Genomic DNA, 12,748 nt, shown 5'->3' with positions numbered 1-12,748 from the left:
AGAGTTCAAGTAGATGTTAGTGACATCAGAGCTGTACGTATTGATCTGATCAATATGGAAGCTCATGTTTCTTTGATTGGATCAGTTTTAAAAGCAGCTGTTTTTATAGAATGACAGAAACATGAGAGATGCTGAATGTCTTTAATATTTGATACACTGAGTACAATTGGATGTCCATTTATTCAGCCATGATGGAAACATCCCATTAAGAAAGAGAAATCAAACATTTGGATTCATTTTAATGAGCTCAGACTTGTTGAAAATGCAGAGGAGCTGGTTGAGAACTGAGCTTCAGAGAAACACAACATACTGAGATTCACTGTGAAGCTTTGAGTGGAAAAAGACAGAAAACAACATGTGGATCCTGGAATAATGGGAGCTTCCATCTTTAAAGGACTGAAGAGGAAGAAGTTTACAAGGAATCATTTAGAACAGTTTCAAACATCAATTGATTGAATCCATGAATCTGAAAACGTGTTTGTGAGTGCAAGAGACAGACATGTACAGACTGAACTATCTGTTCAACAGTCAGAGTGTTTCTCTAACAGGAGGACACTCTTTACACTCCACTCAGCACAAGGACACTGAGGAACCAGGACTGATCAAAAGTCCAGGATAAAGAGTTTGAGTGAATGTGGTGTTGAAGGTGTGGAGGTGGATCAGAGTGTCAGAAGAGACTCTGTAGAAGGACAGAGTGCCAGCAGGACAGTCCACATACACTGCTACTCTGTTAGAGACAGAGGAGGAGGAGGAAGAGATGGGTGTTTTTATGTTATTGTACCAGACATGACGAGGACCATCATCATAGCAGCTCAGACTCCAGGACTGATCATTGCATCCAAACACAAAATCATTACTGTTTCCTTTCCTTCTGATTCTCCTGTAACTCACTGATATATAAACGTTTCCTCTCCACTCGACCTCCCAGTAACAGCAACCAGTCAGACCATTTCTACATAGCAGCTGAGGCCAAAGATCAAATCTGTCTGGATGATCAGGATACGATTGAACCTCCTCCACATATGTCACCTTCCTGTTGTTGTCAGACAGTTGGAGCTTTGTGTTCACTGTGTTTGTGTCGATTGTGAGTTGACAGGAATCTGATGGAGAGAAAAAACGCAATCCAGCTGCAGTTATTGATCCATCATCTGTTCATTGATTGACACTTTGATGAATGAATGATATGACAGTTTGAAGACGGTTGAATATGTGCTGCTTTGTTTTCATGAATCACATTAAAAACACACTTACACTTCCTCAGACCTGGTCTCAACCATCGCACTCCAGCAGGCTCCACCCTGAAAGGAGGAGGGGGGTTAGAGCAGCACAGTCTCTTTCAGCATGCACACATGGACATTACATCAATCTCATATTGGATTGGTTGTCACAGCAAGAAATCCATAAAGTCACAGCATGGTTTCCCAATTTTAGTGATCAGTGTACTGATCAGTGTACTTGATTACATCTCCTGTAATCTGATTACTTGCTTATTCAGCCCTTATTAAATATTATTTAACAAAAACAAACCAACAAAGAAAAAAATATCATCTGACCTCACAATTGTAGAGTTTGGAATCTTCAGCAGCTTCATTCCTGAGTCCTGGAGGTGTTTATTACTCAGGTCAAGCTCTCTCAAACTGCAGGACTTGGAGCTGAGAACTGAGGACAGTGTTTCACAGCTTCCGTCTGACAGGTTACAGCCACTCATTCTAAAAGATTATGAAACAGAGTACAATTAACATTGATGATAAAGTGTATTCATGCTGAGGGGAGGAATTACGGGACTTGATGTTTTTTTCAGCACAGCCTGGCATTTTTTGTAACTTATGTTGATGTCAGAACCACCCAAAATCCAAACTCCCTAGAACCACTGGGTGATGTCATTTTGGGACCAACAGCAGGCGAAAAGACAAATCAAATACTTTTTTTGCGCTTTGCTTTGGTTTTTTGTTTAATCGCACAAAAAAAATGTTTGATAACCAAATCAAGGTCAAGGTCTAAAAATAATGAAAAAAGATAACAGCAAATATTTAAAAAAGAAAAAACAACATCAACAAATATAAGTTTATATCACAGGACAAACTCTGACCTGAGACTTTTCAGTTTACACTGTGGACTCTCCAGTCCAGCAAACAAAAGCTTCACTCCTGAATCCTGCAGGTTACTGTTTCTCAGGTCCAGTTCTCTTAGACGAGAGGAGTGGGAGCTGAGAACTGAGGACAGAGCTTCACAGCTTCTCTCTGAGAGATTAAAGGCCCTCAGTCTAAAGAGAAAATAATAGGCAAAAAGTAAAAAATTAATTCTGACAGAAGTGCATTTATAAATGGATTGAATCAATGGAATTTATTATTATTATTAGTAGTAGTATTATTATTATCATCATTATTATTATTATTATATTTTTTTATTTTCTGTGCACTTACATAGCTTTTGTGGAGGCTTTGACCACTGGCAGCAGCCTCAGAATAGCCTCCTCTGAAGCAGAGTATTTCTTCAGGTCAAACACATCCAGATCTTCTGATGACAGTAAGATGAAGACCAGAGCTGACCACTGAGCAGGAGACAGTTTATCTGTGGAGAGACCTCCTGATCTCAGGGACTGTTGGATCTCCTCCACTAGAGAACGATCATTCAGTTCATTCAGACAGTGGAACAGATTGATGCTTTTCTCTGCAGACAGATTCTCATTGATCTTTCCCTTAATATACTGGACTGTTTTCTTATTGGTGTTTGACCTACTTCCTGTATCCACCAGCAGGCCATGTAGGAGAGTCTGATTGGTCTGCAGTGAAAGACCCAGGAGGAAGCGGAGGAACAAGTCAAGGTGTCCATTTGGACTCTGTAAGGCCTTGTCCACTGCACTGTGGTAGAGATGATCTAGTTTTGATTTGTGTTTTTTTTTGAAAGACTTAGACATATTGGAGAATTGTTGTTTGTCTACAAGCAGATTTAGTCCAGAGTTGATGAAGGTCAGATGGACATGAAGAGCAGCCAGAAACTCCTGAACACTCAGATGGATGAAGCAGAACACCTTGTCCTGGTACAGTCCTCTCTCCTCTTTAAAGATCTGTGTGAACACTCCTGAGTACACTGAGGCTGCTCTGATATTGATGCCACACTCTGTCAGGTCTGATTCATAGAAGATCAGGTTTCCTTTCTGCAGATGATCAAATGCCAGTTTTCCCAGGGACTCAATCATCTTCCTGCTCTCTTGACTCCAGTGTGGAATTGCATCAGCTTTTCCATCATACTTGACCTTCTTCACTTTGGTCTGAACCACCAGGAAGCGGATGTACATCTCAGTGAGGGTCTTGGGCAGCAGTACTCCCTCTCTGGTTTTCAGCACATCCTCCAGAACTGTAGCAGTGATCCAGCAGAAGACTGGGATGTGACACATGATGTGGAGGCTTCGCGATGTCTTCATGTGGGAGATGATCCTGTTGGCTTTCCAATGGTCTCTGAATCTCTTCCTGAAGTACTCCTCCTTCTGTGGATCAGTGAACCCTCTGACCTCTGTCACCATGCTAACACATTTAGGAGGGATCTGATTGGCTGCTGCTGGTCGTGTGGTTATCCAGATGCGAGCAGAGGGAAGCAGTTTCCCCCTGATGAGGTTTATCAGCAGCACATCCACTGAGGTGGACTTTCTAGGGTCAGTAAGGATTTTAGTTTTGTGGAAGTCCAGAGGAAGTCGACACTCATCCAGACCATCAAAGATGAACACTACCTGGAAGTCTTCAAAGCTGCAGATTCCTGATTCGTTAGTTTGATTAAAGAAGTGATGAACAAGTTCCACCAAGCTGAACCTTCTCCTTTTCAGCACATTCAGCTCTCTGAAAGTGAATGGAAATATGAACTGGATGTCCTGGTTGGCTTTGTCTTCAGCCCAGTCCAGGCTGTATTTCTGTGTTAAGACTGTTTTCCCAATGCCAGCCACTCCCTTTGTCAGCAATGTTCTGATTGGTTCATCTCTTCCAGGTGAGGCTTTAAAGATGTCTTCTTGTCTGATTGTTGTTTCTGGTCTGTCTGGTTTCCTGGATGCTGTTTCAATCTGTCTGACCTCATGTTCATCATTGACCTCTGCAGTCCCTCCCTCTGTGATGTAGAGCTCTGTGTAGATCTGATTCAGAAGGGTTGGGTTTCCTGCTTTAGCGATCCCCTCAAACACACACTGGAACTTCTTCTTCAGCTTAGACTTAAGTCGTTGCTGGCAAAGCAATGATGTATATTCTGACAAATAACCAAACAAGAATATTAATATATGTTTTATAAAGTGCCTAGTGAAATTTTTCTTAATGTTTCAGCCACCTAAAGAATAATATTGCTTGTTGTTGTTGCATCTCTTGAGACTTTATTAAAGGTTCATTAATCCAGCAATTTAAATCCACATACTTTTCTGTAGGTAGTCAGCCATCTGCTCCCACTTCTGTTTCCTCAGGAAGTGCAGTGTGATTTTCAAAAAAGCATCTTTACTGCTTTGCCTCGTCTCTCCCCGATAATCCTCTAAAATCTCCTCATCCTCACTCTGATTGTTTGAGCCTTCTGGATAATCTGAACTCAAAAGCTTCTTCATTTTCTTTAGCTCTTTCTTCATAAACGTGATGATGTTGTCCTCTAAGAGCTGAAACCAAATAGTTTACAAATGACCAAATCACATTGAAAACATTGGTCCACATCAGATCCATTATACACAAACTCACAGCCCACCAGTTTAAATGACTGTGAATTGAATAGATTTTAAAATAGCTATTATAAATATACAGACCATAAATATGTAGTCCAGGTGTGTTTGATGCTGCTGGGCAGACTGACCAGTGAACTCCTCTGAGCTCTCCTGGTCCACTCTGTGGAGGAATCAGGAACAACTAGTTTGTGCTATGAATGTCCACACAAAGAGAGAGACACAAGGTAATGGTTCATTAAGTTATGTTTGGACAGTTATAGTGAATGAGACAAGTAAGCACTACCTTTACCAAAATCTGAGAACCTGACAATGATATTATATCCCTCACTGTCTCCTGGAGTTAGAAAACCTCCTAAAAGTACAACTGGAATGGATGGAGCATCAGAGGAAGGAATAGAATCAGAATTTAAGTCTTAATTTGCAAGAATGGGACACAGAGCACTAAATATTTTCAGTCTTGATTACATAGGATTGTGCTAAAATCAAGTCAGAAACATTTTGTCGACTCAAGGATGGCTGTATGTGAGGCAGTGTCAGGACTCAAATTCGGGACCCAAACTCAAAGGGGGTAAATTAAAAGAGGCAGTTTTATTGCAGTAAATTACTTGAACACAACCAATGTTCCCTCTAAGCTGCGCGCGTGCGCAATTGTGCACTGCTGGCACGGTCTCTGCGCACAGAAAATCTGCGCTGCACACAAAAAAAATCCACCTGAATTGAAATTAAAGTAAATAGGTTAACAATTCTGTTTTGCAGTGTTAGTCAGTAAGTGACTGGCTGCTCCCATATGGGATTAGAACGATGCCACCTTATCCCATAGTCCAGCCAATAAAGCGATTCACATTCCTATATACGCATCTACCCTGTTGCAGGTATTATTTTTGGATTAAAGCCACACTTAATATGTTTTGCACAATAACAAAAATGTAAATTGCTTTATTTTCAGTTCAGTAAGAGCAAATGCTATAGAAGTATGTTAAAGACAACATTTATTTGAAAGGGATCTAGTTATACAAATGCAGTTAATAACACACATTAAATAGATTAAAACAGTAGTAAAAACAAGATAAAACTAATCTCAGTTTACTATGGTTTTTGTGCATACAGCAAGATTTATTTAGGTGATTTAGGCAGTTCATAAAGATGGTGTATGTGACTATGAAACTGTTTCAGTTTAGAAAAGTAATGTTAACTTCACGAGCAGAAGTGTTAGTCAATAGTGAGGAGGCAGTGTATGACCCGCGTGCTGAAGAGAACTGATTAACCTGACTAGGGATGGGTATCCTTTAGGTTTTATCCAATACCAGTGCCAAACCAGTACTTTTGAAACGGTGCCGGTGCTTAAACGGTTCTAGAACCGGTGCTTAAAGAATGGAGAACACAAACTTTGTCCAAAAACCTCTCATGTTTAGCTGTTTTTTTGTGAAAAAATAACAAAGTTAGCCTTTTCTGCAGCTATAGGGCATATATGGTATCACTCTTGGCTGGAAGCAGTGTTAAACAATGGAAAAAGCACAAACTTTGTCCACCTCTCATGTTTAGCTGTTTTCCACTTTTTCTTTGGTCATTTTAGCCTTTTTGGCCAGGGTGAAGGGAGTATCTGCCATAAAACAAGAAGACTGCCGCATGTAACTACGATGGTGTTTGCTAGTTCACCTTACATGCATTAATTTAATAACATGGTTAGCCTACTCAACATAAATTACACACGAACAACATTAAGCTACTCGCCCAGAGAAGAACGACTGCTGCTGCCATCATCATCCGTCATCATTTCTGCTACACTGACGGCTTGGGGTCGGGACTCTCCTCTTCGGGTTCTTGGGGATGTTGCTTACTCCGGGCCCGATAACAGGCAACACACCCGCAGTAGATGTGCCGGTGTGAGGTCTCGCAGCAAGCTATCAAATACGGTGCATTTCTTGGCTTCTAACAAAACGCTATACTTCGCCAGGTTCGTCATCAGATTCGAGGTGTTACCTCTTCTGCACAGTATCACCTTAACCTCCTAGGACCTGGCGTCCACATATGTGGACATCACATTTTGGGTTATTTAGACCAAAATACTCAATTTTGCTCTACATGGGCCTGATATCCACTTACGAGGACATTATACTGCTACTGTTCTATCAAAATTTTAAACAAATATCTTATATGTGGCTCTTATTTTTCTTTTTTTTTTTTTCTTTTTTCTTTTTCCCATATATTTTTATTGAAATTTTTTATAGTACAATACAAACAAATGTTGAACACCCTCACATTCACACATCCATCCATACATCAAACCTGCCTACATCACATTCAAATGTAGAAATGAGCATAGTTCTCACAGCAATACAAAAATACAATGGGTTTGGATAGACAAGATTCTCCCCTCCTTTCCTTCTTCTTTTCCTTTTTGTTCATAAATGTCCTTCACCTCCACTCCCTAAAATAGTCATATATGGCTTCCACATATTCACAAAGTCCCATTGTTTGCCCTTGGCAATATATGTCAGTCTTTCCAGCCCTAGAGAGATTGCAATTTCCTTCTTCCAGAGTCCCATGGAGGGAGCATCCATACTCTTCCAACATAGCGCAATGGCTCTTCTGGCTTGAAGTAGTCCGTAGTCCAGTAATTTAGTTTTTTTCCCCGATTGCTTAAATTCCCTTGGATATATTCCAAGTACACAGAGTTTTCCTATTAAAGGGATTTTTACCTTAAACACTTCAGACAGATATTTGATAACATCTTTCCAAAAGTCCTGGATTTTAGGACACTCCCATAGACAATGAAGAAGAGTTCCTTTTTCAACTAGACATTTAGTACAGATGTCCGGAATATCATTGGACATATGATGAAGCTTGACAGGTGTTATATAGGTTCTCATGAGCCATTTATATTGCAGTAGTTTAAAGCGTGTGTTTATTGTTTGTTTTTGTGCTTTTAAGCAAGCCTGGTTCCAGTCATTTTCATCTATGTCCTCTTGGATCTCCCTTCTCCAAGCATCCAGTTTATCTGCTGCTGAGTCTTTGGAGGAAAGCACCAGTAAATTATAATATATAGAGAGAAAACCTTTCCCTTTTGTATTCTTAACACATACCTCCTCTATTTTTGTCAATGGTGGAAGTTCAGCAATCCTTTGCAGTTTTGATGACAAATAGTTTTTCAATTGTAAATATTTAAAAAAGTGTTTTGGGGGTATTAAATATTTTTTACACAACTGATCAAATGTGAGCAGTATGCCATCTGCATATAGGTCTTTAATTTTTTGAATGCCTTTATTTTTCCATATTTTAAATCCCCCATCACTTTTACCAGGCGTGAACTTTTCATTTCCCCAAATAGGGGTAAATTGCGAAAGCGATGGAGGATCGCCCACATATTTATGAGCTGCGTGCCAAATTATAATTGTATTTTTCAAGAAAGGGTTCCTTGTAGTTTTTTTAATATCTTAGTGTCTGAAGAATATAGAAAAGTGTGTAAGGGAAGATCTGGAACAGATTTTTGCTCGATGTCAACCCAGGCTGGAGGTGTTGTTGGGCAGAAATAATGGGTGGCTGATGTTAGTTGGGCAGCCATATAATACCATCTGAGGTTGGGGACTTGGAGACCTCCTCTTTCATAGGGCAAGTAAAGTAGTTGTAAGCGGAGCCTTGCCTTCTTATTATTCCAAATAAATTGGTTAAATAGTTTGTTTAAACTGTCAAAAAATGAAGTTGGTAGAGGCAACGGAAGTGTTTGGAAGTAATATAAAAATTTGGGTAAAATTGTCATTTTTAGGATATTTATCCGGCCTATCATAGATACAGGCAGGTTTGTCCAACGGTTTAGCATTTCCGTGACCTCTCCTACAAGGGGATCATAATTTATTGAGGTTATGTCCTTGAGGCTTGGAGTGATCCTAATGCCTAAATATTTAAAGCCTGTTGTAGTTGTCTTAAATGGGGTGGCCACCACAGGGCTTCTTCTTTCTTCCTCATTGCTCTTATTTTTCTTAAAAACAAAAATAAGGTAAAAAAAAAACAAAAAAACTGGTAATTGTTTGTTTTTACATTCATTGGGTCCCATGCCGTGGAAGAGTTCGGGTCTTAGGAGGTTAAAGCACTAGTTGCAGGCTGCTGAGTTTGCATCCCAAGTTCTACTGCGTGACTGACAGTCTTGAGTTTGAAATCTGGTTTGTAACCGTGTCTCCTAACATATGCCATTTGTCGTCCTTATACACACACAATACAGTAATATTACGTTGAAGCAGAGTAGGTATTACTCCACGAGGCTCCTAACTACGGTAGCCGTAATGCTACTGTAACGCGTTAGCACGATTAGCTCGTTAACGCGTTGACCCCATGCAGCCCCATGCACAGGACGATCTGCAGTAACTCGTTAACGACATTTTGTCGCGTTAATGCAGTTATGGCATTAACGTCATTTTAACAAGATAATGCTGGCAGCAATAAAATAGTAATCTCCAAATGTTTTCTGCTGTGTTCATCTTGTCATTGCCTGCAGGTGAAGCGATGGGGGAGGGGGAGTTGTGTTCAGTGAAGGAGAGAGGTGAGGCAGAGTAACGTTGCGTAGAGACAAAAGTGGACGAAAGAGAGGCAAATTTGCGGCTCAATAATTATAATTGTAACGTAACATAGACTATATCGATATAAACGATATTGTCACATCTCGTATAAAAATATATTGATATATTTAAAAACGCGATATATTGCCCAGCCCTACCCTGTACCAACACAGAGTAGAGCGGCTACCTGAACACTACTGCAACAAAGCTAAATTATCTTGTTAATAATTTTACCTCCTCACTACGTATGACTATGGATACTGTAGCTCCGGTGAAAACTAAGGTCTCAAATCAGAAGTACCTGACTCCGTGGTATAATTCTCAATCACGTAGCCTAAAGCAGATAAATAATAAGCTGGAGAGGAAATGGCGTGTCACAAATTTAGAAGATCATCATTTAGCCTGGAGAAATAGTTTGCTGCTTTATAAGAAAGCCCTCCGCAAAGCCAGAACATCTTACTATTCATCACTGATTGAAGAAAATAAGAACAACCCCAGGTTTCTCTTCAGCACTGTAGCCAGGCTGACAAAATGTCAGAGCTCTGTTGAGCCAACCATTCCTTCAACATTAACTATTAATGGCTTCATGAATTTCTTTACAAATACAATTTTAACCATTAGAGAAAAAAAAAATACCCATAATCATCTCACAGATGTAAAATTATCTACAGCTACTTTCAGTACCATTGATATTCATTTAGTCTTTTTCACCAATTGATCTTTCTGAGTTAACTTCAGTAATTACTTCCTCCAAACCATAAACATGTCTTTTAGAAGCCATATCAAACATTCTTGAAGGGGTAGTTGTCAAAGAGCTAACAGATCATCTGCAGAGGAATGGCTTATTAGAAGAGTTTCAGTCAGGTTTCAGAGCTCATTACAGCAGAGAAATAGCTTTAGTGAAGGTTACGAATGACCTTCTTATGGCCTCTGACAGTGGACTCATCTCTGTGCTTGTCCTGCTAGACCTTAGTGCAGTGTTCGATACTGTCGACCATAATATCCTATTAGAGCGATTAGAGCACGCTGTAGGTATTACAGGTACTGCGCTGCAGTGGTTTCTATCATATCTATCTAATAAACTCCAATTTGTTCATATAAATGGAGAGTCCTCTTCACACACTGAGGTTAATCATGGAGTTCCACAGGGTTCAGTGCTAGGACCAATTCTGTTTACATTATACATGCTTCCCTTAGGCAGTATCATTAGAAGACATAGCATACATTTTCACTGCTATGCTGATGACACCCAGCTCTATCTATCCATGAAGCCAGATAAGCCAGATAAGACAAGACTTTGTCGCAAAGACAAAGGAGTTGATAGTGGACTTCCGGAGGTGCAGAGAAGTACACACCCCCACCACCATCAACGGCGCTGCTGTGGAGAGAGTGAGCAGCTTCCGGTTCCTTGGTGTACATCTGGCTGAGGATCTCACGTGGTCAGTATACACAAACAAAACAGTGAAGAAGGCGCAGCAGCGCCTCTTCTTTCTCAGGAGACTGAAAAGATTTGGCATGAACCCCCGCATCCTCAGGACCTTCTATCACTGGATGCATCACCACCTGGTATGGCAACAGCACCGCCTACAACTGCAAAGCTCTCCAGCGAGTAGTGCGGTGCTCTGAACGGATAATTGGAGGTGAGCTTCCCTCCCTTCAAGACATCTACAGGAAGCGCTGCCTGAGGAAAGCGGGGAGGATCATCAAGGACTCCAGTGACCCCAGCCATAAACTGTTCAGACTACTTCCCTCAGGAAGGAGGTTCTGCAGCATCCGGTCCCGAACCAGCAGACTGAGAGACAGCTTCTTCCACCAGGCCATCAGACTGCTGAACACGTCATAGTCACCTCACCTTCACTACTGGAACTTCAACATTATGCACTCCATACTGTACAGTAATGCCACTGTTTTGCACATGTCTCAACTCTGTATATTTTTATATATTTTATTTTATTGTTTACTCTATTTAATTTGTAAAATATGTGTATACACACACACACACACACACACACGTGGAAAACATTTAGTATATACACATCCAGAAATGCATATACAGTGGGGCAAAAAATTATTTAGTCAGCCACCGATTGTGCAAGTTCCCCCACTTAAAATGATGACAGAGGTCAGTAATTTGCACCAGAGGTACACTTCAACTGTGAGAGACAGAATGTGAAAAAAAAAAAAATCCATGAATTCACATGGTAGGATTTGTAAAGAATTTATTCGTAAATTAGGGTGGAAAATAAGTATTTGGTCACCTCAAACATGGAAAATCTCTGGCTCTCACAGACCTGTAACGTCTTCTGTAAGACGCTTTTCTGTCCCCCACTCGTTACCTGTATGAATGGCACCTGTTTGAACTCATCATCTGTATAAAAGACACCTGTCCACAGCCTCAAACAGTCAGACTCCAAACTCTGCCATGGCCAAGACCAAAGAGCTTTCGAAGGACACCAGGAAAAGTATTGTAGACCTGCACCAGACTGGGAAGAGTGAATCTACAATAGGCAAGCAGCTTGGTGTGAAAAAATCAACTGTGGGAGCAATCATCAGAAAATGGAAGACATACAAGACCACTGATAATCTCCCACGATCTGGGGCTCCACGCAAGATCTCATCCCGTGGGGTCAAAATGATCATGAGAACGGTGAGCAAAGATCCCAGAACCACATGGGGGGACCTGGTGAATGACCTGCAGAGAGCTGGGACCAAAGTAACAAAGGTCACCATCAGTAACACACTACAACGGCAGGGAATCAAATCCCACAGTGCCAGACGTGTTCCGCTGCTGAAGCCAGTGCATGTCCAGGCCTTCGCTGAGGGGAGGGTCCGTGGGATGCCCCAGCCTTTGTCGTCGCTGGAGGGTCCAAGGGACCGCTCCAGCGAAGGCGGATGAAGGCTGGAGTGGTCCCTCGGACCCTCCAGCGAAGGCAGATGAAGGCTGGAGCGGTCCCACGGACCCTCCAGCGAAGGCGGATGAAGGCTGGAGCGGTCCCTCGGACCCTCCAGTGGAGACGGACGGCTGAAGCGAAGGCAGACGAAGCTGATGAAGGCTGGAGCGGTCCCACTGACCCTCCAGCAGATGACGAAGGCTGGAGCGGTCCCTCGGACCCTCCAGCGAAGGCGGATGAAGGCTGGAGTGGTCCCTCGGACCCTCCAGCGAAGGTGAATGAAGGCTGGAGCGGTCCCACGGACCCTCCAGCAGACGACAAAGGCTGGGGCGGTCCCCGGACCCCCCAGCGAAGGCAATCCCGGACGAGCCCCCATATGTTACACCCCGGCCTAGGCAACCGGAGTGCAACACAAAAAAAGTAAAAAGAAAGAAAAAAAACACACAAAAAACCCCCACTAAAGCTCACCACCAAAACGAAAGTATCGACAAATCTATTTATTTACAACAAAACACCAAACTATTTACAACACGGGAGAGATCGCGACCATGACACACTGAAACACAGGGTTTAAATACCTAGAGGGAGCAATCAGAAAAATGGACAACAAGAGGGAAACACAG

At 41.7% G+C, this 12,748-nt stretch overlaps 1 protein-coding gene across 2 annotated transcripts in view; it reads right to left on the bottom strand.

Moving 5' to 3' along the window:
- Window positions 1-570: 570 nt before the first annotated feature.
- The window catches only part of LOC146637675 (protein NLRC3-like), a 121,518-nt gene continuing 109,340 nt past the window's right edge, over window positions 571-12,748 (bottom strand). The window contains exons 4-10 of one of the 2 annotated variants that reach the window (XM_085349762.1): window positions 4,766-4,844; window positions 4,393-4,621; window positions 2,424-4,230; window positions 2,090-2,263; window positions 1,554-1,709; window positions 1,252-1,298; window positions 571-1,100 (exon numbers count right to left, since the gene is read on the bottom strand). In XM_085349762.1, the coding sequence (XP_085205888.1) occupies window positions 571-1,100; window positions 1,252-1,298; window positions 1,554-1,709; window positions 2,090-2,263; window positions 2,424-4,230; window positions 4,393-4,621; window positions 4,766-4,844 (3,022 nt within the window). The remainder of the gene's footprint in view (window positions 1,101-1,251; window positions 1,299-1,553; window positions 1,710-2,089; window positions 2,264-2,423; window positions 4,231-4,392; window positions 4,622-4,765; window positions 4,845-12,748) is intronic. The other variant, XM_085349761.1, reaches the window with a different exon arrangement.

Source organism: Diplotaxodon limnothrissa, linkage group LG3 (genome assembly GCF_057381915.1).
Source record: "Diplotaxodon limnothrissa isolate DT_005_m linkage group LG3, D_limnothrissa_male_GT1.1, whole genome shotgun sequence".
Classification (NCBI taxonomy): domain Eukaryota; kingdom Metazoa; phylum Chordata; class Actinopteri; order Cichliformes; family Cichlidae; genus Diplotaxodon; species Diplotaxodon limnothrissa.
This window is presented reverse-complemented; position numbering and strand designations above follow the sequence as displayed.